This window comes from Ranitomeya imitator, chromosome 1 (assembly GCF_032444005.1).
Source record: "Ranitomeya imitator isolate aRanImi1 chromosome 1, aRanImi1.pri, whole genome shotgun sequence".
In the NCBI taxonomy this organism is placed as follows: Eukaryota; Metazoa; Chordata; class Amphibia; order Anura; family Dendrobatidae; genus Ranitomeya; species Ranitomeya imitator.
In genome coordinates this window covers 1,142,644,879-1,142,671,745 of record NC_091282.1, presented here as the reverse complement: position 1 = coordinate 1,142,671,745, position 26,867 = coordinate 1,142,644,879, and the positions used below count along the sequence as shown (strand labels likewise).

General features: G+C 44.1%; 1 protein-coding gene across 9 annotated transcripts in view; it reads right to left on the bottom strand.

The window, feature by feature from the left end:
* Positions 1-26,867, bottom strand: part of APBB2 (amyloid beta precursor protein binding family B member 2) — a 454,628-nt gene that overhangs the window by 272,192 nt on the left and 155,569 nt on the right. For 7 of the 9 annotated variants that reach the window (XM_069744548.1, XM_069744549.1, XM_069744545.1 and 4 more), the window contains exon 3: positions 17,506-17,620. The exons of the other annotated variants lie outside the window; for them this stretch is intronic. In XM_069744548.1, the coding sequence (XP_069600649.1) occupies positions 17,506-17,551 (46 nt within the window). In that variant the 5' untranslated portion in view covers positions 17,552-17,620. The remainder of the gene's footprint in view (positions 1-17,505; positions 17,621-26,867) is intronic. 9 annotated transcript variants of the gene reach the window in all.

Genomic DNA, 26,867 nt, shown 5'->3' with positions numbered 1-26,867 from the left:
CTTAGCTATACAGAGCAGCAGGTCACAGGAACAATCAGGAGAAGCTCAGATCCAACACTGAAACATTGACAAGGAGCAAGGATAGCAGCATCAGGCGGAGTTAAGTAATGAAGCAGTTAACGAGCTCACCAGAACACCTGAGGGAGGAAGCTCAGAAGCTGCAGTACCACTTGTGACCACAGGAGTGAATTCAGCCACAGAATTCACAACAGAGACCTAACCATTAACCCATCAAACACTCTTTTAGTGATAATATTTGTTATGAAAGGCAATTCAGTATCACAATGGACATGGAGGTCAGAGCACATACAGTGATCTGACAATAACCCAAAATAATAGAACGAGCTCTGAGACGTGGGAACTCTGCAGACCGCAATCCCTGATCCTCTCCAAACACAACTAGAGGCAGCCGTGGATTGCGCCTAAAGCTCCCTATGCAACTCGGCACAGCCTGAGAAACTAACTAGCCTGAAGATAGAAAAAATAAGCCTACCTTGCCTCAGAGAAATACCCCAAAGGAAAAGGCAGCCCCCCACATATAATGACTGTGAGTAAGATGAAAAGACAAACGTAGGGATGAAATAGATTCAGCAAAGTGAGGCCCGATATTCTAGACAGAACGAGGATAGGAAAGATAACTTTGCGGTCTACACAAAACCCTAAAGAAAACCACGCAAAGGGGCAAAAAGACCCTCCGTACCGAACTAACGGCACGGAGGTACACCCTTTGCGTCCCAGAGCTTCCAGCAAAACAAATAGACAAGCTGGACAGAAAAAATAGCAACAAATAGCAAAGAAGCACTTAGCTATGCAGAGCAGCAGGCCACAGGAATGATCCAGAGAAACACAAGTCCAACACTGGAACATTGACAGGAAGCATGAATCAAAGCATTAGGTGGGGTTAAGTAGAGAAGCACCTAACGACCTCACCAGATCACCTGAGGAAGGAAACTCAGAAGCAGCAGTACCAGTTTCCTCCACAAACGGAAGCTCCCAGAGAGAATCAGCCGAAGTACCACTTGTGACCACAGGAGGGAGCTCTGCCACAGAATTCACAACAAATATTAGTCTCAAGGGCTTTGACCAAAATTGCCTGGAGTTCGAGCATAGGAGGTCATAGGGTTAAACAACAATTTGCAATATGTTGTAGAATCTCTTAACTGTCGAAAGGCCTCTCGCTCATACTTCTCACAAGGCCAAACAACTATGTTCCCCCCCTTGTCTGCAGGCTTGAAAACAACGTCCTTAAAAGATTGTAGTTCTGTAATAGCTTGACGCTGCTTGAATGTTAGGTTGTCGAATCTGCACCTTGACGAGAGTTTCTTAAAATCGTCATTAACCAATTTTGTAAAAATTTCAACATTTGAACTCAGAGACAAGGGGGGGAACCTAGTGGACCCAGGCATGATGGACGGGGGAAACCTACTTGCACATGGACTGTCTTGTTCCCCAAGAAGATCCTCTAGATCATGAAAGGTGTTCATTTCCACCTCACTCATGGTCTCTGATGTACTTTTTTTGCTGTGAAGTTTTCTCAGGATCAATTTACGGGAAAAGAGGTGCAAATCCTTTAACGCTACAAAGTAATTGAAAGGATTAGTGGGAGAGAAGGTTAGGCCCTTAAGGTACCGTCACACTTAGCGACGCTGCAGCGATACCGACAACGATCCGGATCACTGCAGCGTCGCTGTTTGGTCGCTGGAGAGCTGTCACACAGACAGCTCTCCAGCGACCAACGATGCCGGTAACCAGGGTAAACATCGGGTAACTAAGCACAGGGCCGCGCTTAGTAACCCGATGTTTACCCTGGTTACCATCCTAAAAGTAAAAAAAAAAAAAACACTACATACTTACCTACCGCTGACTGTCCTCCAGCGCTGTGCTCTGCACTCCTGCTCTGGCTGTGAGCACAGCGGCCGGAAAGCAGAGCGGTGACGTCACCGCTCTGCTTTCCGGCTGACCGACGCTCACAGCCAGTGCAGGAGGAGTGCAGAGCACAGCGCTGGAGGACAGACAGCGGTAGGTAAGTATGTAGTGTTTGTTTTTTTTTACTTTTAGGATGGTAACCAGGGTAAACATCGGGTTACTAAGCGCGGCCCTGCGCTTAGTTACCCGATGTTTACCCTGGTTACCAGTGAAGACATCGCTGAATCGGTGTCACACACGCCGATTCAGCGATGTCTGCGGGGAGTCCAGCGACCAAATAAAGTTCTGGACTTTCTTCCCCGACCAGCGACAGCACAGCAGGGGCCTGATCGCTGCTGCCTGTCACACTGGACGATATCGCTAGCGAGGACGCTGCAACGTCACGGATCGCTAGCGATATCGTCTAGTGTGACGGTACCTTTACTTAAAACCTCTAATTGTGCCACAGTCAGTGAATGAGATGAAAGGTTCAATACCTGTAGGCCACCCTGAGGGCCAGCCTGGGGGGCCCTGCCCCCAGAGTTTTGGGTTTTGGTGAATTGTCTGGTATCAATCTTTTGATTAATTGCCTCAGTAGTCGAGGTACCACCAGACTGTGTATCCCGAGGCATTTTGTCGTCTCATGAGTGGATCTATTTGAACGTGAGATGGATCTAGACCAAGAATATGATACATTCCTAAAGCGAGAATGGGATCGTCCAAAAGAATTTTGCCATTTATACACGTGACATTGTTGTTTCTCTTGAATGTCTCTCTTAATTTTATTGCTTTAGTAGACTGAATATCGTTCGCGCATTTTTGCAGTTCACCATCAACCTCATCATTGAAATTTTTGAGGGCCTCCGCTGTCATATTTTTTTGCAAGGTGACTTGCAGGCCATCAATTTCAGTTTCAATGGACATCAGTGATTCATGATTCATTTGTTTCAACAGGACCATAAATCCCTTGGAGCATGTATTTGTTAGCTCCTCCCATTGATTTTTGAAGTTATCATCCAATATAGGAAATGAGGGAAAGACTTGGATACGAAGTCCCCTACGGATTAGGTCCTTCTGTATAAGAACTCGTGGTTCCACCAAATTCGCGTTCTTTTACGTAATAGTTCTTTAAAGCGAAAAGTAACCTCCTGTAGATCTTTGTTGAGCCCACTAGTGCCCCCTTCTGCATTGTCATGGAAAACATCATTGACTTGCGTGTGCCACGTGCCGTCACGGGCGCGAAAATCCATCATTAGAATGGGAAAAACGGTGAAAAACACAGAAATAATTTATTTTTTTGTCATCCAGTCAATTGTCCTCATACATGCTCTCATCGCTGTGCGCATTGCACTGCGAACTATCGTTTCCTGTCTGCAGGTGGGCATCTTTACGGTGTGTGCACCACTTGGTGGGCTCTCCCCTGGTGTGTGTGCACTTCCCGTGACACCCTATCTGCAGTTCAGGACCTGACGGCAGCAGGGCGCATGCGCCTACTCTAGCCGTCCTGATTGGCCGTTTCAGGCCATGTGACTACGTTAACGGGGTTATTAGAAGGTCCTGCAGGGACCTGAGACACACTCCCTTGAGAAAACGGCCTCTAGCTGCCGCGAAACGCGCATCGGGACCCTCCATTCACCCCCTCCTTGTTTCCACTCATCTGTTGGTAAGCGCTGCATTTCTTGCTGTGCACCATTGCACCTTAGATGTTAGATAGACGGGTGTAACTTTATTCCCGATCATCTGGTTCATGCATGCTGCTTCCCTGACGTCCATGTTTGGACGCACTGTCTTTTCCCTGAGTTACGGTCTTTGGACCATTATTTATTTATTTTTCACACACAGTCTGTGTTCTGTACAATTTTTTTCTCGCACCCATTGACTTTCATTGGTGAATCTCGGCAATTTTTTTTTTAATTCTTGATTTATAAATTTTAAACATACAATGAAGGTAAACTCACAGCTTGACAGATCACAATGAACATTGTCTCCTGTATAAACATAGTTATACATGTGAGCTTGTACAAACAAGGGGAATGTAAAACAATAAACAATAATAAACAGAATAAAAGGAACAAGACATATACCAGGTGTATCCTTAAACTTACAGACGCCGTAGATTAATCAAGTAAACAATTATTTGTGATTAATATGTTAATAGAATCAAACTTGTAATCCTATACACGTCATCCCCTGACCTTACCTCCACTGTACTACAGAACGCCACTGACTGTCCGCAGTCTCCAACATGTCCGCTCTCTATCTGAAATTCAACCTCTCCAAAACTTAACTTCCTCTGCTGACATTTCCCTCTCAGTGGATGGCACCATAATAACACCCCAGCAGCAGGCGTGCTGTCTGGGTGTTATGTTTGACACCACTCTCGCCTTCACCTTCCATATACAACCTCTTGCCCGCTCGTGCCGCTTACACCTAAAGAACATCTCTAGAATCCGCCCTTTTCTCACCATGGAAACAACAAAAACCCTCACTGTCGCCCTGATCCACTCCCGCCTGGACTACTGTAATGCTCTACTAATTGGCCTCCCCCTCACTCGACTTTCCCCTCTCCAGTCCATCCTTAATGCAGCAGCCAGGGTCGTCCATCTGGCTAATCGTTACTTGGACGCGTCCGCTCTTCGCCAGTCGTTACACTGGCTGCCCATTCATTACAGGATACAATTCAAAGTACTTGTTCTCACCCACAAAGCTCTCCACAGTGCGGCACCCCCTTACATCTTCTCCCTCATTTCTGTCTATCGGCCTAGCCGACCGTGCGCTCTGCAAATGACTTTCGACTAACCTCTGCACTAATCCGAACCTCCCACTCCAAGACTTCTCCCGCGCTGCACCAATCCTCTGGAATGCTCTACCCCAAGATATTAGGACCATCCACAACTTGCATAGTTTTAGGCGCCCTCAAAACACATTTGTTCAGAGCGGCCTATCACATTCGCTAATAAAAGTCATTTTATGTGTGTGTGTGTGTGTATGTGTGTGTAGCCCAATTCACTGCTGTACTTTGTACAGTATCTCCCCACCTCATTATAGATTGTAAGCGCTCACGAGCAGGGTCGTCTTATTTTGCTGTAATTATTGTATTGTTAACGTTGTCACTTATGACTTGCGTTTGAAACTGTTAAACTGTAAAGCTCTGCGGAATATATTGGCGCTATATAAATAAAGATTATTATTATTATTATTATTAGATATTGTGGCTGAAATCAAGAGTCGAGTAAACTATAGAGGGAACCAGTGGGTCACCCGAAGGGGCCCTTCCCTCAAGGGAGCTCGACCACTGCAGCATCCAGGAGGAAACTAGCGACCTCAATCCTTTCCGGACCATCCAGTCCAGGGAGCCCAGAGCTTAAGAAAACGGTCGTGAGAGAAGATCTCCCAACTCGAGAGTTCCTCCAGTCTGTAGATATCCTTAATTCTCTCTAACCATTCCCCTATAGTTGGTTGGATTTGTTGTTTCCATTTTAAGGCAATTAGGTGTTTTGCGGCTCCTAACATCAAAGGGAGAAGGTCATGCTTTTTGGGTTTGAAATTGGGTGTGGGGAGGGACAGAAGTACTTCTGGGGCAGTAAGTTCCGATTTTATCACCCCTAGGGCTTTCAAGGTATCGTTAACTTTAGACCAGAAATGTTGAAGTTTCTGACATGTCCAGGAGTCTCGGCAATTTCAAGTTTCCATATGCGGCACGCTGCAAATTTTTCCTCACCCCAATTCTCGTTGACGAAAAACTCGCAGATGAGCACTGCCTCATTGACTAACATTACAGAGAATGCAATGCAAGGTTTTCTCACATTGCACTGACCGAGCTTAAGATGTGAGTGCGCTCAGTAAAATACTTCTTCGTTCTCATACCTTTTTTTTAAGCCAGAAACATTCCTCTTTATGCACAAAGAAAACATAAATGCTTTTGTTTTCGCTTTGCTTTATTCAATTTCTGATTTGCCATTCTATGTGGGGTTTTTTTTATATCCAGTTAAAGGGAAACTGTCACCAGATTATTACTACATAATCTGTGAGCAGCATAATGTAAGAACAAAAGCCCTGATTCCAGCGATGTGTCACTTACTGGGCTGCATTCTGGAGTGTTTTTATTTATAAAATCACTGTTTTATCAGTATATATAGTAGTAGTGTAGGGATTCATGCTCAGCAGCAGGTATTGTTCACATAGGCAATGTGGTTTGGTCCAAACATGTGCAGTACTGCCGTCATAAAACTCCAAGGGATGCAAAACAAAACAGCCTCTTCTGTGCCCAAAGGTACACTAGAACAGAAACAGTTCATTTTAGCAGGTACATACAGTATGTGTGCAGGTTAACCCTTTTCTGTTACTCTCAGTGTTGTACATCCTTCACATATGAGTTCTGGATGTACCTTGTCTTTTTAGTCTGTCTACTAAATGTATGTGTATACTTAGAATATAAAGTATTCTGCACGTTTTACTCACATGAGTTTTGGACTGTTTGCTCCGTGAGCTATTTGTAGGATTCATATTTCTGGAGTGTCCTTTGTGCTTATATGTGCCAAACCTTTATTAGCATATGGCTTGTTATTTTGATTAAGATGTATCAGTGGAACCTGTATATATAGTATATATGTGTATATATATATATATATATATATATATATATATATATAATACAAAGGTGGGAGCGTCACTCTGTCCGAAGCCTTTATAGACTGCGCAAGCGCGACGCACCTGCGCAATCTGGACCAGAGTGACGCAGCCGAACTTACTTATCCCCCCAATATACCGGCCATGGGGGCTCCACACACCCGTGTATCCCCATAATATAGTGGCCATGGGGGCTCCGTGCTCTGCAGCTCCCGTCAGGGTAGATGTAGAGCCCAGCGGAGCTCCAGGACCTTTGATGATGTCACCAGCATGTGACCAGTGACACGAGTGGGCGGAGTCAGCCCTCGCTGTGCTGGCTGCAGGGGTGCTGTATCCATTATAGCCAGCGCCGCACTCAGGCAGTAAGTACAGCCACACTCACGCAGTACAGCCACACTCACAGAGTACAGCCACACTCACAGAGTACAGCCACACTCACACAGTACAGCCACACTCACACAGTACAGCCACACTCACACAGTACAGCCACACTCACACAGTACAGCCACACTCACACAGTACAGCCACACTCACAGTACAGCCACACTCAGCCGCACTCACACAGTACAGCCACACTCACACAGTACAGCCACACTCACACAGTACAGCCACACTCAGCCGCACTCACGCAGTACAGCCACACTCAGCCGCACTCACGCAGTACAGCCACACTCACACAGTACAGCCACACTCAGCCGCACTCACACAGTACAGCCACACTCAGCCGCACTCACGCAGTAGAGCCACACTCAGCCGCACTGGCACAGTGCAGCCACACTCAGCCGCACTCACACAGTACAGCCACACTCACTCAGTACAGCCACACTCAACCACACTCATGCATTACAGCCGCACTCACGCAGTACAGCCACTCTCAGCTGCACTCATGCAGTACAGCCACGCTCAGTATAGCCGCACTCAGACAGTACAGCCGTGCTCAGTATAGTCGAACTTGGAAATCCAAGTCGCTGATTGGTCACGGCAAACAGCCACGACCAATCAGCGACGGGCACAGTCCTGCAGCAACATAAAAAAAATATTATTGTTTACTTGCCATAATAGCCTCCTTAGGAGACTTGAAGCTGCGATCTACTGATCACTTGTGCTGCACATAGCAGGGTTTAAGCCCTACTATGTGGAGCAGAAATGAAAATCTGCTATGAACACCAGCCACGGGACAGTGCTCATAGCAGATCAGCAATGACAACCACAGGGATCTCCTGCAGACCCTGGGTTGTCATGCCAACCCATCGGCACCCCACAATCATGTGACAGGGGTGCTGATGGATAAAGCTAGTGACACGCATCCGGTTTGCACGAGCTAAATGCTGCTGTCAAAGATTGACAGCCGCATTTAACATGTTAACAGCCGCAGGTGGATTGCGATTCCACCCACGGCTGTTGGGGGCACATGTCGCATGTGGTTACTTGGACAATCCCTTATGAAATGACTATGTCCCATCTAAAATACAAATATCATACACTCATCTACTGGACCAACGGCCGTGGATGGGCTGTAGCACTCATGTGACAACAATTTCACAGCCGACACTCTCAGTGCCAAAATCTCGGGAATGGAGCTTGTCCAGAAGATAAGAGCATTAAGTTTTTATTTTACACCAGAAAGTTCTGTTTAAGGAGGGGTTGTCCAAGTAACCTTTTAATATTTTAGTTGTGGAACGGTTCTAAGTTATGGATGCAGGTTTACTACAGCATGTGAAGAATACTACTGACTGAATAACATTACGACTTTATAAAATGTAAATTTCCATAATTAATCTAAAGGAATAATTATGGAAAATAAAGGTACAAAGAAAAAGCTTAAAAAATCTTAAGAATGTGTTCCAGGCAGGAAATGGATCACCTCACATCTCAGCATTTCTCAGCATTACACAGCATAGCAGGACTCCAATTTTCACATAGATCTAACAAGCTTTTTTCCATGATTATACAGAGTGATATATTACAGGAAAGAGAACCAGTCTACACCCAGTATTATGGTAAATTAGAAAAGACTATAAAAACACAAAACAACAACGTAAACGTGTCTAGTGACACCCAAAGGAATCGCAATAATTAGAACATAGACACACAAACAGAGGAACAGCAAACTATATAAACAATAATCCCTTTAACCCAGCAACCAATTATCCACAACTTGTAATAGTTTGCATACTATATTTGGCACAGAACTGTCAAATAATTAGAATATCAGGAAGATTGTAATTTGATAGGAACCTAAATTATGACTAAAAACAGGGCCACGCCAACTAGCAAGGGAAGAAAGTACAGAAACACAGATTACCCAATACAATTTGCTTGCTGGGAATTCTACATTATTTGATCACTACATACATGCATGTAATAAATATCAAATCTGTAAAATATACAAGAAATGTGAACCCCTATTCTTTTATCAATCTGTGACTGGCTGTAAGGACACTAGCTACAGCAGAAGCCCTCTACCATTGCTCTCACTGCAATATTAGAGCAGGAAAACAAGGTCCTCACGTTCCTGGTATTACGTTGTTTATATATTTTTAATGGCTCAACTTGTGAAACTAACCTTTGTCTTATGTCAGCCAAAAAGGATAATAAAAAAATGAACATGTAACACCAATGCCGGTGTCCCTGCATGTTCCTTCCCCCTCCACGAGGCAGGGCCACCGACATACTCACTGCCCCGGCCACTCAGTGATGTCTCCATTGCCTGCACGGCATTCTGTTCCCCTGGGTCTGCGTATGTCTACAGGCAGCGTGCCTAGGGTATGCGAACGCACCCCAATTCCCAGAGGGGCAGTGCATGCACTTTGGAAATGCTCCAGCCAATAGCAGTGAGGCATCTAGTATTTAAGGTATGCTCCCCTGCATGGATGTGCCTGTTTAATGCATTTTTAGTGCTAGTTTGAGTTTGTCTTTGTCCCTGCTAGTTAGTTGTCAGGTCCCTCTCCACTGTTGACTCTGAATATATCCATATACTTCGTAGGCAGCCGGTAAGTTGAGAAAGCCTACCTTGACTCGGGTTCAGCAAGAATTTTTAGCAGTAAATCATCCAACGCCTCTAGAGTCCCTTGACGGTGTCCTCTGTCGAGGCAAAGGGCCTATCCAAAGTTGTTTTGTTATAACTAATAAAGTGAAGCTTCGGGTAGGAGTGTTGCATATGGATAAGATCGCTTTATATGTGCTGCCTTTTCTGTTGTGTCCAATACTCCTGGATCTTCCGTAGCTGTGTACTCATGAGCCCATCCTAGACTGGAGAGCTGGTAAGGTGCTTTGTTGGCGATGCCATGTTCTCCACTAAGTCTGCCATCCACTTTATGGTCGTGTGCCGACATCTTCAACGGGGGAAGAAGTGAAGATGTTGCCTCCGCACAGATCGTACGATGGTTGCCTCCGGGATCCTCACCCCCTCAAGGATGTATCATCCCAGAAACCAAATTAAAGATTGACCATGAGAAGGTATCTTCAATTCTTTTCTTTAAAATGAGAAGGAGGTGGAGTCCTTGTCTTCACACAGACCATATGTTGATTCCACTGACCTACTTCCGAAACCAGAATTGAAGATGGACCTGGAGAAGGTCTGGAGAGAATTCAGCCTCAAAGAGAAATCAGGGTCCATTGGCTTGTTTCCAGGATCCTCACTCCTCAAGGATGTATCGTCCTGAACCCTGAACTTAACATGGAACAGGAGAAGGTATCTTTAATTCTTTTCATTAAACAGGTTCCCTCTTCTGCTCCTGTTCGTCTGATGCCCAAAGGTCTAGTGGTCTGGAGTGGATTTGGCCTTGGAGAGAGATCGTGGGAATCGAAGAAGAATAATCATGCCCCATTTCTTCTTCAAGCTGGCAAAAATTCTCTGCAGAAGAGGGGGCGTAATGAGGGTATTGTAATGCTAATGCCAGCGTCCCTGCATGTTCCCTTTCCCTTCTTCTGGCAGGGACAATGACATACTCAGTTCCATGGCCACTTAGCAGTGTCTCCGTTCTCTGCATGGCTTCTTAAAGGGGTATCACGAAGACTTTGGAAATGCCCTCAGTCAATAGCTGGGAGGTAACTAGTATTTAAGGCATGCTCCCACTGTACGGAGGTGCTTGTACAACACCCTCTTGTTCATGTGAATTTGTCCCTGCCAGTTAGTTGTTAGGTCACCAAACCAATTCCTGAACTTGTTCCTGAACCTATTCTGTTAGAACCTGAACCCGTTGCCTTACCCACCTAATCTGATACTGCACCTGTTCGTGTTTTCTGTGTTACCTGAATCTGAAACCTCCACAGCAGTACCTGAACCTGAAACTGTCCCGGCAGTATCTAAGCCTAATGCCACACCGGCGGTACCTGAACCTGAAGCTACACCGGAGGTATCTGAACCTGAAACTGCACCGGCAATACCTGAACCTGCACCAGTGTCTGTCCAGTCAAGTGTCCCAGGATCCGCACTGCCTGAACCAGCACCAGTGACCATCCTGTGAAACGTCCCAGGTTCTGCACTGTCTGAACCTGCATCAGTATCCAGTCCTGCCTTGGACATCTGAGTCCATGTCTGCGTTCCTGACCCTTGGGGTCAGCTACCGCAGTACCAGGGACTGACCTTGGAGTAGTACCTGGTGACCACCTACAGCTCAAGCCTCCACCTTCAGGAGATCTAGTGAAAACCAGGTGGCCGCTTAGCCACGTCCCTCCAAGGGTAAGCCCGGACCTTGACACAGTGGGTCCACGATCCACATGCGTGACAGAACACCTGTTTACTGTGGAGGGGAAACTAATAGATAAATACTAGTGATGAGCGAGAATACTCGTTGCTCGGGTTTTACCGAACACGCTCGGGTGACCGAGTATTTTTTAGTGCTCGGAGATTTAGTTTTCATCGCTGCAGCTGAATGATTTACAGCTACTAGCCAGTTTGATTACATGTGGGGATTCCCTAGCAACCAGGCAACCCCTACATGTACTCAACCTGGCTAGTAGCTGAAAATCATTCAGCTGCGTCAACAAAAACTAAATCTCCAAACACTTACAAATACTCAGAGACCCCCGAGCATGCTCGGGAAATCTCGAGCAACGAGTATACTCGCTCATCACTAATAAATACTAAGAGTCTGGGCAAGTTTTTCTTCAGTTTACCTGAATCGCTACGTTCATACAATGCTGCTACATGGGGCAGAATAGACACTACATTATCTTTGTTAATAGGTGAAATAAAGTTTAACATACAGTACAAGTCAAAATGGAAAATTTGTCTTACCACCTATACAGTAAAAACTGATAAACAATGGAGTCCATATCACTATATTTGCAAAATACAATCATCTCTATTAATCAAAAACAAATTAAAATCACTTACAAGATTAAAATTGGGGCAACGTCTAACAAATCTGTCTGTACAGCACAAGATCATGGAAGTGGAGCTGAAACAGTATCAAGTGCACAACAATCCACCAGAAGATGACATCGGAAAATACTATTTCAGTCTCCTAACCTATATAAAATGCTGAATGTACCTAATATGCCGAGACTACTGAGAGGTACAGACTGGACCAACTATAAAGCGCGTTTCGCATTAGCTTTCTCAGGGGGAAGTAGGTACAGCCTTACTGTGCCTAATGTACAATCTCGCCTTATCTGTAAGTACCTCCAAGACACCAACACTTTCAGTTCCAGGATGAACATTGAAATGAATTACTTAATTACTGCATTCAAGCAAGATCTTGGATTATGTATTTGTTTGGTACCAAAGAACAGCTAGCAATTTATACAGAGAGTATAAGGAAGAACAATGAACCAGAATGCTCGGATTATGATTTACCGTATTTATAGTTTCTCATATCCAATATTTACACCACATTAGATATAGTGGAGAATGGCAATATCTCTGGTATTAATCCTTTATCAGGCATAAAGAAATTACATTTTCGACATAGAATATGGTATGAGTTTCTGGGTCCAGGCTGTGATTTTCCCAAAAGAAACACAAAGTCAGCACAGCATCTAAGATATTGTACTGTATATTGATTGGAACTAAGTGGTCAGTTCCATTGGAACAAGCACCCATTTCCATCTAAACAACTCAGGAGAGTGCTCTCACGCTGTAACTGTTTGAGATAAGGGAAAAGGGCTCTGAACTGTCCCTACTTCTAAAGGTGAGGAGGTTTGGGCCACCATCCTTATTGTTCTCCTGTTATTCCCTAAGGTGTCCCCTCCCCCTCCTCCAGAAGGCCTGGAACAGAAATGCTAGTGTATAATAATAATAATAATCTTTATTTTTATATAGCGCTAACATATTCCGCAGCACTTTACAGTTTGCACACATTATCATCACTGTCCCCGATTGGGCTCACAATCTAGAATTCCTATCAGTATGTCTTTGGAATGTGGGAGGAAACCGGAGTGCCCGGAGGAAACCCACGCAAACACGGAGAGAACATACAAACTCTTTGCAGATATTGTCCTGGGTGGGATTAGAACCCAGGACCCCAGCGCTGCAAGGCTGTAGTGCTAACCACTGCGCCACCGTGCTGCCCACATACGACACACAGGGATAACAGAAAGTAACAAACATACAAACACTCACCAAAGGTAGAAAGTTATATAGGGAAGGATAGAAATGTATAAGCCAAATAGGAAAAGGACAATGAGGAAAGCATATATCCAAAAACAGCACGCAACAATCTAAAGTAGTAACAACGGTTTCCAAGGTCTGGCCAGGCTTTATAGGGAGAGGTAATGACCAGATCAGAAGCAGCTGAAATGGAGCTACATGTTTGTGATCAGGATAGAAAGGGTAGTTAACGTCTTCAGCACCAAAGGAAACCAAATCCAATTAACATGGGACACAAATTCACAGGCTATACGGAAGATCTATGATTCACAATACATAGTGATCTTCTAACCCTAGATCTCCCAGGAGGGAGTGACACACTTGTGACAAGTGCATACTTTACCATATTGAGTTGGAACTACAGATTTAAGTCTGGATCACTGTTTATTAGAAATATATAAAAGTGTGGACTCTTAGAAGGGACACAGAGATCCCTTACTCAACATCTGCTTTATTTATAATATGAAACAGAAGTGACATTTCTTCCATGCAGCAGATAATATGATTACTTCTACATGTCTCTGCTGGTTTGTGATAACCACCACTATGAGAAGGCAAATCTACATTGATCACAAATGCTTTTTCTTCTTTGATTAAAAACCAATTAATTTTAACACTGAGGCTAATGAAAAAAATACTACATTCAATCATTCCAAAGCATGATCTATTTCCTTCAGTGACAGCAAGTTACTCCATAGAAAAAAGTGCCAATTTCAAGTATTATATGTACAGTATGTGACACAGAACAGAAATGTAGTCCTCCCTTGGGGTCCTTAAAGCTGTGTATGAGTTATAGACCCCCAGGCACTCTATGTATTACCTCTGTATAACAATGCATGACAAGGATCAAATATTCTTTTTCCTATGGAATCTGTGAGAAGTAACCTCAGTATACAGAATTATCTCCATAATACATTGCATGCATTGAAGCAAATTCATGGGTACAATGTGAGCTTATTGAAATCAATGTTGATGTGTTGGGTACAACGTGGATCCATTATACAGATGTTTTTAAGAGCATTAAGAAATACTTTCAATAAAATGTATCACTTGGCCGGATATGGATCTGCCTGATTATGAATGAAGAAAACAATAGTCCAGAATTGTAGCCTCCACCAGAATTACTGGCCCAATATACAGGTGATGACTTCACATGATGCATTTGATTCAACCATATGCTTCTCCTGCCCTTACTTGTCATTTCCATTCCTAATTGTATGACTTATTAAACAATAAAGTAAATTACAATAAAGGATGTTTTCCAATATTATTTATGTGCAAAACTAAGTGCTGGCTCCTATTCGGCCAACTTATTGATGAAGGTCTGTGACCACCACAAATGCGAACTTTGGAAATATATCAGAATGATAATATCTTGAGACAAACTCTTTAGCCTAGATGCAATTACATGCACTATTACACATAATAAGGACAAGAGAATGAGAGAACATTTGTTCACATTTGCCAAGGTTCAGTTCATTGGAGTATTTGGATTGGAAAAAAAAAGGAAGGAAAACAGGAAGAGGAAAACGAAAAACAAGATATACAGAAACAATTGTGATATGCCATCGAGATGCCTAAAGATCCAGAAGAGGGGAAGTTCCTCAAGTCTAAGCTTGATCAAAATAGACGATTTTGACTAAAATAATTTGTCATGTGATATTTATCAATGCACAATCGCTTTAGCCAATTGATGACAGACCGTCATGATCTGACAAAAGTTGGCCATGCCAACAATTTTGTTCGGCTATAGTCTCTAGTCCAAGACTGACCTTTTAACAAGAACATTTCCAAAATGTTCCCATATAGATTATTTGTTTGATGTCACTTGATGTCACAGTGCTATTGGCTGTCGTGCTCATGGACTAAAATATGCCCTAAATTTGTCCATGGACTAAAATATGGACTAAAATATGTAAAGTGGTTAAAAAGTATGGGAGAAGACCCATCTTTTAAATTCCTATTTTGCATCTATTTTCTCTCAAAAAGTTAATGTAACATCAACTGATCTTCACTGTTCCATTGAAGGAATAGAAGAATCCTCACAGACTTAACTGTCTACAAATACCTGAAGGGCTGTCGGTGTAGAGGGATCATCATTATTACTATTTGCACAAAGACAGACAAGAAGCAATGGGATGAAATTGAAAGGAAGAAGATACAGATTAGATATTAGAAAAAAAATTGACAGTAGGGGTAATCAATGAGTGGAACAGGCTGCCAGGAGAAGTGGTGAGTTCTCCTTCAATGGAAGTCTCCAAACAGAGGCTGGACAGACATCTGTCTGAGACGGTTTAGTCAATCCTGCATTGAGCAGGGGGTTGGACACGATGACTTTGAAGGTCCTTTCCAACTCTAACATTCTATGTTTCTGAATGACTGAATTTTTTAAAATGATAGTTCACCAGATGATAATTTGTTCAATGATTGTTCGACCATACACTGACTTATATCTAATGAGCATGTATGGTCACCTCAACAAAATTCATGTATTTTTTCATCTTCAGTCCTCAAGGGCCCCCAACAGGTCATGATTTTTGGATATCCTGGAGAACCTGAGGCAATTTCTGGTGCCTTCCTAATAACTCCATCACCTGTGCAATACTAAGGAAATCTGGAAAACGTGATCTGCTGTGGAGCCTTGAGGACTGGACACGGTCTCAAGGTACCTTCACACTGAACAACATTACAACGATAACGATAGCGATCCGTGACGTTGCAGCGTCCTGGATAGCGATATCGTTGTGTTTGACACGCAGCAGCGATCTGGATCCTGCTGTGACATCGCTGGTCGGAGCTAGAAGGCCAGAACTTTATTTTGTCGCTGGATCACCCGCTGACATCGCTGGATCGGCGTGTGTGATGCCGATCCAGCGATGTGTTCACTGGTAACCAGGGTAAATATCGGGTTACTAAGCACGGCCCGATGCTCACAGTCAGTGCGGGAAGCTGACGGCAAGGGACGTGACAGACACCGGAATGTAAGTATGTAGTGTTTTTTTTTTTACATTTACAATGGTAACCAGGGTAAACATCGGGTTACTAAGCGCGGCCCTGCGCTTAGTAACCCGATGTTTACCCTGGTTACCCGGGGACTTCGGCATCGTTGGTCGGTGGAGAGCTGTCTGTGTGACAGCTCTCCAGCGACCACACAAGGACTTTCCAACGATCACGGCCAGGTCGTATCATTGGTCGTGATCGTTGGAAAGTTGCTGAGTGTGATGGTACCTTTAGAAAACTGTCTTGATAGCAGCTGATAATAGCAGAAGTAAATAATCTCTTTCACTATGTTAGTCTAGGGTCTCTTTAGCATAGTTTTATATGATAGTGTTGTGTTTTATACACCTGTTACATTTGTGTCCTGTCACTTTTGAACTAAAATAAAAAAGAAAACGGTAACCTATTCAATTACTGTTAAAAAGTGTAGAAAGAAAAAAAAACAACAAAAGAAATATTGTTAGGTCGGATAGTAATCGTATGAAGCAGCTGTCATTTGTCCATCAGGTCAACCGGGGAATGAAAATAGACATCAGGAAACAGAACACATTCAATCCAATAAACACAAGTCACAAGCATTACAGAGAGGATTCTAAGGATGTGATTTAGAAGAGAGGAAATGACTGTGGAAGTGAGTGATATCTGACACAAATGCTGCTAAGACTGTCTGGATATCGGAGGACAAGATGATACAACACATCTGTGCTATTACTATGGAGAAAGGTAAGAGCGGAGCATTACTACAGACAGGAGGAAGACTACTCAAGTCAAATACTCAGACGAAAATAGAAGCTTGAGGGCTTTAGTAGATCCAACACAATGACATGTATTATCAGGATATGTATTATTACGCGTAGCCACATTCCTTAATTAGATGGATAGAGTAGTTGCCTTGGTATAAACAATGGGATTTTGTTTTTATAAACTTAATGTGTCATAGATAATCACCAGAAAAGGAGCTGTGAGCACCAGATTTATTGGACTTTATTGTACACCTCAAAAAAATGTTTCAGGCAAAAAAAAAAAATCCGACCTACCATGCTCATTTGGACATTTCCATACCAGTAGGGGGTGTCTCTGTGTTTAGACCCCTCTCTAAGAGCAAAAACAAATCCAGGTTTCACGTCATTAGCTATTGGGATTTGCATCTAATCCTACATTTTCCCAATAGCTTTATGGAAATTGTATGGCTCCTCCTTGCTCTACCATCTGATCGGTGGAGATTTTTAATCGAACCTGCAGCGATCAGCTAATCACCAGGTTGGCTTTAGTTGTAAAACATGATGTCATCATAAGACAACTCGTATAAGAGCATAAGTTTATGTATCAAAGTGTATTACAACAGTTGTGCACAGGATAGGAGTTTGGTGAATACTTACAGGAACTGCTTGGTCGATACGATCCACCTGGATAACGCCTGCCCATTGTTGATAGTCAAAACATTACAGCTACTATGAAAATGTTGAACGGTGAAACGTTTCTGTTGTTCTTCACCTATAGTAAGAAAACGATGCATTATCTATAGGAAAAAATGTTGTCTCGGATTAACATAATGATGCCCTCTAGTCCAGGACATCAATATTAGACTGGTGGTGAACGGTCCCGACACACCCGACTATCAGCAGAGTCGGAGCAGCGCGGCTCCAGTCATTGTTCAAGTTCTTGTCCATATACTGCTCACAACTAGTCACTGCCAGACATCAGCTAATCACTGGGATTGCTGATTGTCAGACCCCCAATGACCTCATTTTGATATCTTATCCCATGAATTAGTCATCATTATGTCAGTCCCAGACAATTCCCTTTAACCTACACAAAAAAAATGAAAAGCTTAAGAAATGTCAGCACTAATTGGACAGTGTCACGTTGTAGGAATATGTCCCAATGACCTGATAAATAGTAACAATCAATTTCTCATTTATTCATACAGTTCAGGAAAGAATAAAGGAAGAAGAACACAAAGGAGAGTTAAAAAAAATATCCAGATTAATGTGGAGGGGAAAGTCACACTAAAGGTTTATGCTAAAAAGAAGCGTCAAGAGAGCGGACGGGTCCTCTTTCAAACTGCTGCCGCCTGTGGCAGTTTTTAGATACATTTCCTGCCTGGCTCTTAAAATATTAAGGTTGTTTTGGCAACTTGTTGATGTACAATATGTACAGTTATGTAGACTTCAGAGCAAAATAATCCCAAAATTCCCTTCTTGTTCAGAGTCAAAGTGGTGTATAGATCTGAATAAAGAAAAGTCTATTTAAACATTATGCAGTAACGTATGTAAAAATGAACTTTCCCAGAACAATGCATTACAGTAAGCCATCTAAGCTATTAGGGATATGTGTCAAGAAATTCTCACCAAGTACCAACCCAAAGCTCTAAAAGCCGTACTTCAGGGTTAGGAAATGACAAATAATGCAAAGGTGAAAAGTTTAAAGGTTTTGCTATTCTTAAGAAAATTATCAGCTTTAAACCATCAGCTAATCATAACGAAAGGCACAATGCACACAGGTATCCAGTTGACTTATGATGGGGCCCCTCTGGCTGCTGTAGTTTCGATGGCAAGATGCTACATGCTGTGCAATTCTTACTATCAAAACAGGGAGAGCTGCAAATGAAGCCTCCATTGTCAGTGATAACATAGACTGATCTAGTAGATACTGTACTCTATATTGGTTTCTATATAATATACATAGATGAAAATGGAAAATCTCCCCTGGTGGCATTTCTGCTACCAAACAGAATCACATAAAAGCAAACGCAGTATAGAGGAAAGTTCTATATAATCCATGAACTGAAATCATCTATTAAATGTGAGAAGTAATAACATACAAACTAGTATCCTAATATTGTGTACTTCTACATCGTGCTGCCAACACCAATCTGACCCTAGGTGGTATGGACTCCACTAGACCTCGGAAGTGTTTTCGCACCTATATATATTAATAGCAGATCTTTTGAAGAGTTTTTCCCATGTTAGCAATTATCACTTCTAAGATAACTGAGTGCTAGGCGGGCAAATGCTGGGACCTACACAGACCCCAAGAATGAGGCTCTTAAATCCCAATTAGAATGGTGCAGTAAACACACTTCTGACTATGGGACTACTGGAGATAGTCGAGAACAGTGTCCGTCAATGTCCAGCGGTCCTGATCACCACAGAGGATTTCAGAACCGAATTCTTGTATTTGGTGGAGGTTCCAGCTGTTAGGCACCCAATGATCATCAAGTTATCAACTATAAGGAGGATAGGCGACAGGCTCTTGACGACATTGGAATAACCCTTTTAGTCCTGTAAATTACAAGGACCTGCCTCCGTCTATGCATTGGACTTTCCCAGTACATCTCACAGGCTGAGATCTGGAGATTTGAAGGCCAACTCAACACCTATTTGTCATATCCTTAAGGTACCGTCACACATAACGATATCGTTAACGATATCATTGCTTTTTGTGACGTAGCAACGATATCGTTAACGAAATCGTTATGTGTGACAGCGACCAACGATCAGGCCCCTGCTGGGAGATCGTTGGTCACTGGGGAAAGTCCAGAACTTTATTTCGTCGCTGGATCTCCCGCTGACATCGCTGAATCGGCGTGTGTGATGCCGATTCAGCGATGTCTTCACTGGTAACCAAGGTAAACATCGGGTTACTAAGTGCTAAACCAAACACTACATACTTACATTCGGGTGTCTGGTCACATCCCTCGCCGTCAGCTACCCGCACTGACTGAGCGCCGGCCGGCCGTAAAGCAAGAGCAAAGCGGTGACGTCACCGCTGTGCTTTACAGCCGGCGCTCAGTCAGTGCGGGAAGCTGAAGGCGAGGGATGTGACCAGACACCCGAATGTAAGTATGTAGTGTTTGGTTTTTTTACATTTACACTGGTAACCAGGGTAAACATCGGGATACTAAGCGCGGTCCTGCGCTTAGTAACCCAATGTTTACCCTGGTTACCCGGGGACTTCGGGATCGTTGGTCGCTGGAGTGCTGTCTATGTGACAGCTCTCCAGTGACCACACAGCGACGCTGCAGTGATCGGCATCGTTGTCTAGATCGCTGCAGCGTTGCTAAATGTGACGGTACCTTTAAAGCCATACCTGAACATTTTTGCACTGTACCACAGTACCATGCTGAAGAGGCCACTGCAGAGGTCACTGCCATTACCGTAAGTAATATCACCACTTGGAACACACTGACAATAGTGTGAAAATCCGGCTGCAGTGGCGAGCGGTGACATCACTAAGGTTACCACAGGGCACTGCGCGGGTTCTCATGATAACCTCTGTGTGATCCACAGGCTGTGACCTGGTTTAACTTTAGTGACGTCACCGCTCATCTCATGCTACTCTCAGTGTGTTCCTGCGGCCATGCTGAGCGGTAATGTTCCTGAAGTCACCACTTATCACAGCCTCCAGATGTAGCAGAGTTAGGGATCATCGTGGGATGGCCAGATTATGGATTGCAGTGGACCCTTTGGATTACTTTTTTTGTTGATGTTATTAAAAAGGGTAAGAGAGGGTGACTGATTGCTTTTTACAAATCAAAGACTTTTCTCTTTATCAGTTTTTTGCTTTAAACTAACCCCTGGGCTTGATGTCATTACATTACAAAGCTGACATCAACCCCAAAACCATTTCCCCGATTGCTAATGCACCAGGGCAATCGGGAAGAGCCGAGGCTAAGCGCCAGAAATTGAGCACTCCTCTTACTCATAAAAGAGCCTTAAGAGCCTAGAACTCTGTATTTTGGTTAACTGTGATTGCTATTCCTTGGAACACACTTGGCAGGTGCTACTAAGCACTGCACATTTATTTATTTTCACTCACTTATATTAGGGCCATTAATTGCATACAGGGCCGGACTGGCCATCTGGTAATTCTGGCAAATGCCGGAAGGGCCTGTCTGGTCATGGGCTGCATTGTCTGCTATGTTGTTAGCAGAATCGGTGATCTCAAGATACCCATAATGTTAAGAGTTGTGATGAAGCAAAAAGACGCCGACTCCGTCACTTACTCCAGCAGGCCACGAGTATCATTAGAAATATTGGTCTTGTAGAAAATCTTCCTTTCCTCCATGCAGGGTAATATTAGTAATATATCCCATTTGTTCATGGGGACGGGGACAGCATGGGCCTGTGTGATTTCAAATGCCAGGACTGAATTTCAGCCCCAGTCCGTACCTGATTGCATAGCACTTTACAAACATGATCATCGCTGTCCCCATTGGGGCTCACAATCTAAACTCCCTATCAGTATGTCTTAGGAGTTTGGGAGGAAACTAGAGTATCTGGAAGAATCCAAGGGATATTAAGCTCACCTGGGGATGCGATCTAAATTGCACAGAAACCTAGTAGTATGTCAAGTCCCAAATGCAAAAGTAGATAAGATCCAACAAGATAGATCCTTGAAAAACATTTATTGAATGTACAAAAGCCAGAAAAAAGCTCTCCAACACCATAAAAAAATGAGACACATTTCAGATGTAGTCCTCACTCCTTACCTGGAGGTAATGCACAAAAACACAGGTATTGCATACAAACTGCTTGTAGATGTTGCCCTTTCGGTGTGGTTTGAACCCAGGACTCCAGAGCAGAAAGGTTACAGTGCTAACTATTGAGCCACCGTGCAGACCATACTCCATACTGGGAAAACCCCACAAGATATGCTATTTGGGAATGTCCTGACCCAGTTGTCATGCAATGACAATTTGATCCTTGTCAAAGCCACTAAAACCCTCACATTTACCAAATATTTCAACTTTTAACACTTCAATTTTAAAAACTGACTTCACTTGCTGTCTATGAAATACCAGCAATTGACAAATGCCATTGCTAAGGCCTCTTTCACACTTCAGTCTTTTGGATCCACTTTTGGTCAGTTTGAATCCGCCGTTTTCATCAAATAGCGGATCTGCCATTTTTTGGGGGCGGATCCGCTATTTTCTCATAGACTTGCATTAGCGACGGATTGTGGCGGATGGTCGTCCGTTCCATCAGCCATGTGATGGATCCGTCGAAATTTGGTGGACGTCGTCTAGATATTGACGGACATTGTAACGTTTTTTGTCTGTGCCGAAATGGCGGTTTGCGATGGATCCGTCGCGTCCGCCATTTCTTAGAATGGCTGCCTATGGCCGTCATTTGGCGGATCCGTCGCCCCAATCCGCTTTTTCAATTGAGCATGCTCCAAAAAGTAGATACTTTTCCCGGACAACCCCAAAACTACCTATATAAACAGGACAGGTGGGCTTCATTCCTCAATGTTCCATCAAGCAGAGAAGAAGCAGAGAGAGAACACAGTGCCAGCCAGCAAGACAGACCCTGCCAGCAGCCAGCAAGACAGACCCTGCCAGCAGCCAGCAAGACAGACCCTGCCAGCAGCTAGCAAGACAGACCCTGCCAGCAGCCAGCAAGACAGACCCTGCCTGAGACTGCCATGTGAGTACTGCCATCCAGCATGAGTTCTGTGTGCGTATGTGCGCGCGCGCACGCGTGTGTGTGTGTGTGTGTGCGTGCGTGCCCACCCTGCATATTTTTATTTTTCATACTGTGCTGGTATTTTGAACGGCTGTGCTGTGACATGTGTGTGGTGTGTGTATAAATGCCGTGTGATGTGTGTGTCCTGCATTTTTGTTATTTTTCATACTGTACTGGTATTTAAAATAAAGAGCAGTGTAGCTCCTACTTTCCAACCCAAAAAAAATAAATAAATATTGTAATAAAAATTCCACAAAACTGTCCGTAGTCTGATTTCAAGATTCATTTAAAACTGGGTATACATGCAATAAAGGTGTTAGAGGTTCTATATACAAATGCGGAATGCAAACCTTTGGTATAGAAAATGTTATCTGGTTTTAGAAAATAGTAACTGTATTTCAACTTTGAATGAGGAAAATTTTTTGTAAGGTTGATACTTTGTCTGGAGGGGGGTAGGTTTACCTGCATGTGCATGGCGCATATGAAGTTTGAAGTAGTGTTGGTGTTGCTTTCAAGGAATTTTTGGGGTTTTTTGTAGGGGAAACAGGAGGTGGAGGGTTTGGCAGCTTGTGCATCAAGCATATCAAGTTTGAAGGTTAACACTAATTTTTTTTTTTGGTGTGGTAATAATTATTTGTGGGGGGGGGGGGGGTAATCAAAATGTATGTTGGCATACCAATACATAATCATTCTAATTAAAACTGTCTTTAAATTGGAAGATTCTTAGAGGGACCAAGCAAGCAAGGGTCCCTAGACAGACGCAGGCAGGCCCCCCAAGTTTGTAAAACAGATGTAAGCATAAAGCTGCATCTATCCTTTTGTATAGTAGCTTAGAACTCTCTTTATACTTGCAGATTCTTAGGGACCAAGAGGGATCAAGTAAGGGACCCTAGACAGACACAGCCAGGCCCCCCAAGTTTAAGGCCATGTTCACACCATCCTTTTTTACATGCGGAATCGCCGCGATTTTCCCGCTGCGGGTCCGCAGCTGTTTTCCATGCAGGGTACATTAAACAGGAACTGCTGTGCCCACATTGCGGAAAATCGCGAAAAAAGCCGCACTGAATAGCCGCGGTAAAAAAGAAGTACCATGTCACTTCTTTTTGCGGAACTGCAGCGGTTCTGCACCCATAGACCTCCATTGTGAGGTCAAACCCGCAGTTTGTGGTGCAGAACCGCTGCAGTGTGGCTGCCCCCCGTGCCCCAATCCCACCCCCCCATGCTCCGATGCCACCCCCCCATGCTCCGATGCCACCCCCCGTGCTCCGATGCCCCCCCCCGTGCCCTCATCTCCCCCCCTTATACTTACCCGGCCTCCCGGTGTCCGTCCGGCCGTCTTCTCCCTGGGCGCCGCCATCTTGCAAAATGGCGGGCGCATGCGCAGTGCGCCCGCCGAATCTGCCGGCCGGCAGATTCGTTCCAAAGTGCATTTTGATTACTGAGATATAACCTATCTCAGTGATCAAAATAAAAAAAATAGTAAATGACCCCCCCCCCCCCCCCTTTGTCACCCCCATAGGTAGGGACAATAAAAAAATTAAGAATTTTTTTTTTCCACTAAGGTTAGAATAAGGTTAGGGTTAGGGGTAGGGTTAGGGGTAGGGTTAGGGGTAGGGTTAGGGTTTGGGGTAGGGTTAGGGTTAGGGGTAGGGTTAGGGTATTTTCAGTCATTTTAACCCTAAAAAACGTCCTAGAAAACACACAGACTCTGCATAGAATTCAGTACAACGAAGTAGAAGTAGAAAGGTGCACTCACCATCCAGAAGAAATGTTCAATCTTTATTGCGGCATAAAATGTATAGCAAGGTCTCACAGGAGAACGTGGGTGTCACGAGACGACGGCCGTTTCACACTGCTGCGCTTCTACGTGACCCGTAGAAGCGCAGCAGCGTGAAACGGCCGTCGTCTCGTGACACCCACGTTCTCCTGTGAGACCTTGCTATACATTTCTTCTGGATGGTGAGTGCTCCTTTCTACTTCTACTTCGTTGTACTGAATTTTGGACCCTGTTTTTTCACAAGGACCACCCAAATCCATAATACTGGCTGAAGAAACGCATGTTTTGTGGTTTTCCACCCAGTATCTCTGATTTAACCTGCTGTGAGTGCGGACTTTGATTCTTCGTTTTGGGAGACTCTGCATAGAAAACTGCATAAAAAAACGCATAAAAAATGCACCAAAAAAGCACCAAAAAAAGGACCTGCGTTTTCTGCCAAGAGCTGCGGTTTTTAGTCCTGAAAAAAAAGGAGGGAAATCAGGAACGTGTGAACATAGCCTAAAACAGGGACCATAATGTCTTCTTCTGGGAGCCCCCATCGCATCGTCAGCCACCTGAGGTTTTTTTTTTTTTCTTCACAAATTTTTTTGGGTACAACTATGGTAACATATGTTTTTGAACCCTATATGTATTTATTCTGTTTTCACAGGAAGCTGAAGCAGAGGGGCTTCCAGAAGGAGACGGGCAAGGTGGAGAAATGCAAGGAGCGGGAGCGCATAGTGTAAGTTTTGCAGAGACAGATCCTCACATAAAACACACTACACCCAACACAAACATTCAGCACAGCACATAAATAGTAAATTTTAAAATTCATGTGGTATAATCTTTCCCTTTTTAATTTTTTTTTGTTAAAGGCTTCACAGTATGCTCCCGAACAGGCTGAGGAAGAGGAGGGGATTGATGTGGACACCCTCATCCAAGTGGTCCAAGATCGGGAGCCGCTGTGGAACATGTTGGAGCGCCGCCATGCTGACCAGTTAATCACCCGACGGCTATGGGAGGAAGTGTGCGTTGCTGTTCTGGAGAACTGGGAGGAACTCGACGCTGGGGCCCAGGATAAAGTGCGTAAGTATTCACACTTCATTTACATTAGCATGATTTAATGTGTTGTATAGTAACCAATTTTTGCTTTATCTTTCCAGGTAACAGGGTTATCGTGCGGTGGTGGTCACTCAGGCATCACTTCAAGAGGGAGTTTAACAAGGAGATGCAGGCCCCGAGTGGATCTAGAGGACGCAGGAGCAGGTACAAATATGCCAGAGCCCTGTCGTTCCTCCGGTCGACGCTGCTGAGCGGAAGGTAAATATTCAACACCACATGTTTTCAGTCAAACTGTTAAAATGTGTAACCTTCACATTTTTTTGCAGCAAGGGCAATTGTAATATCAAGATACTTTTTTTTTCTTTTCTTCTTTAACAGCACTGTCTGCAGCACTCGGGAGCCTGCATCAGAGTTGCACCCCTCTGGAGCGATCTCACAGGAGTCCGCCACCGGGAACCACGTCGAAAGACCCGACCCCTCTGTATCTGTACGTTCCCTTTTGTGTGATCCCTCGGCCCCATCCCTGGAGCAGCAGGGGGGACTTCGTCACATGAAGCTGCAGGTGATGAGTTACAGTTCCCTTTACCCCACCCCTCTGACACTGCCGCAACATCTAGAACACCTTTGGGGTCAGGACGGCAGCGCCAGAGAGGTCAGGAAAGGAGCTATGCGCCTGACTTCCAGAATGGCATCAAGCTTTTGGGTGAGCAAACATCTGCTGGGTACAATATGGTTAAGAAAAGCATACTTGAACTCAGCAGTCGTCTGGATAGGATGCATTCAGATGCAAACCAGTCACCAAGACACTGTTTTTTTCAGTCGGTCCTCAGGCACATGGAAAATCTAACTCCTGACCTGCAGATGCATGTGATGCAAGGCTGCCACACTACTGTAGCGCAGGTGATGTCCCAAGCCCCTCCACCTACCCTTCATGTTTCAACACCTTTCCCCCCTCAAGCTGCCGTCTATCCTCCTTCCGTCCATCCTCCTCCCGTCCATCCTCCTTCTACTCCTTCGCCATTCCTTCCTTCCCCCCACAGTATTTCCCAGTACCTACCTTTCCCTTTCCATTCTTCCCCTTTAACTTCACAGCTCCCAATCCCACCAACACCTTCACCATACCTCCCACAGTCCACATCTGTACCTCAACTCCCTGCCCAACCTCATGTTTTCACCACCCATTCCACTTCTGATCCTCCCCGTGATGTCCTGTCCCCCACTATCGACAAGGTCTGCCCTGTCAGCCCCTCTGCTACTATCTCCACCCAAACTTATGAGAACCTGTAATAAACGTGTAAATAAATTAAACTTTTTTTGGTTTAAAAACAATTTTATTGTCTTTCCTTTTTTTTTTTTTTTAACTGTATAAAAAGCACCAAGCTTATGGTAAAAGTAATAGTAGAAAATGTGTAAAGGGGTACCGGTACAAAACATACAATACTGCGAGGTAAAA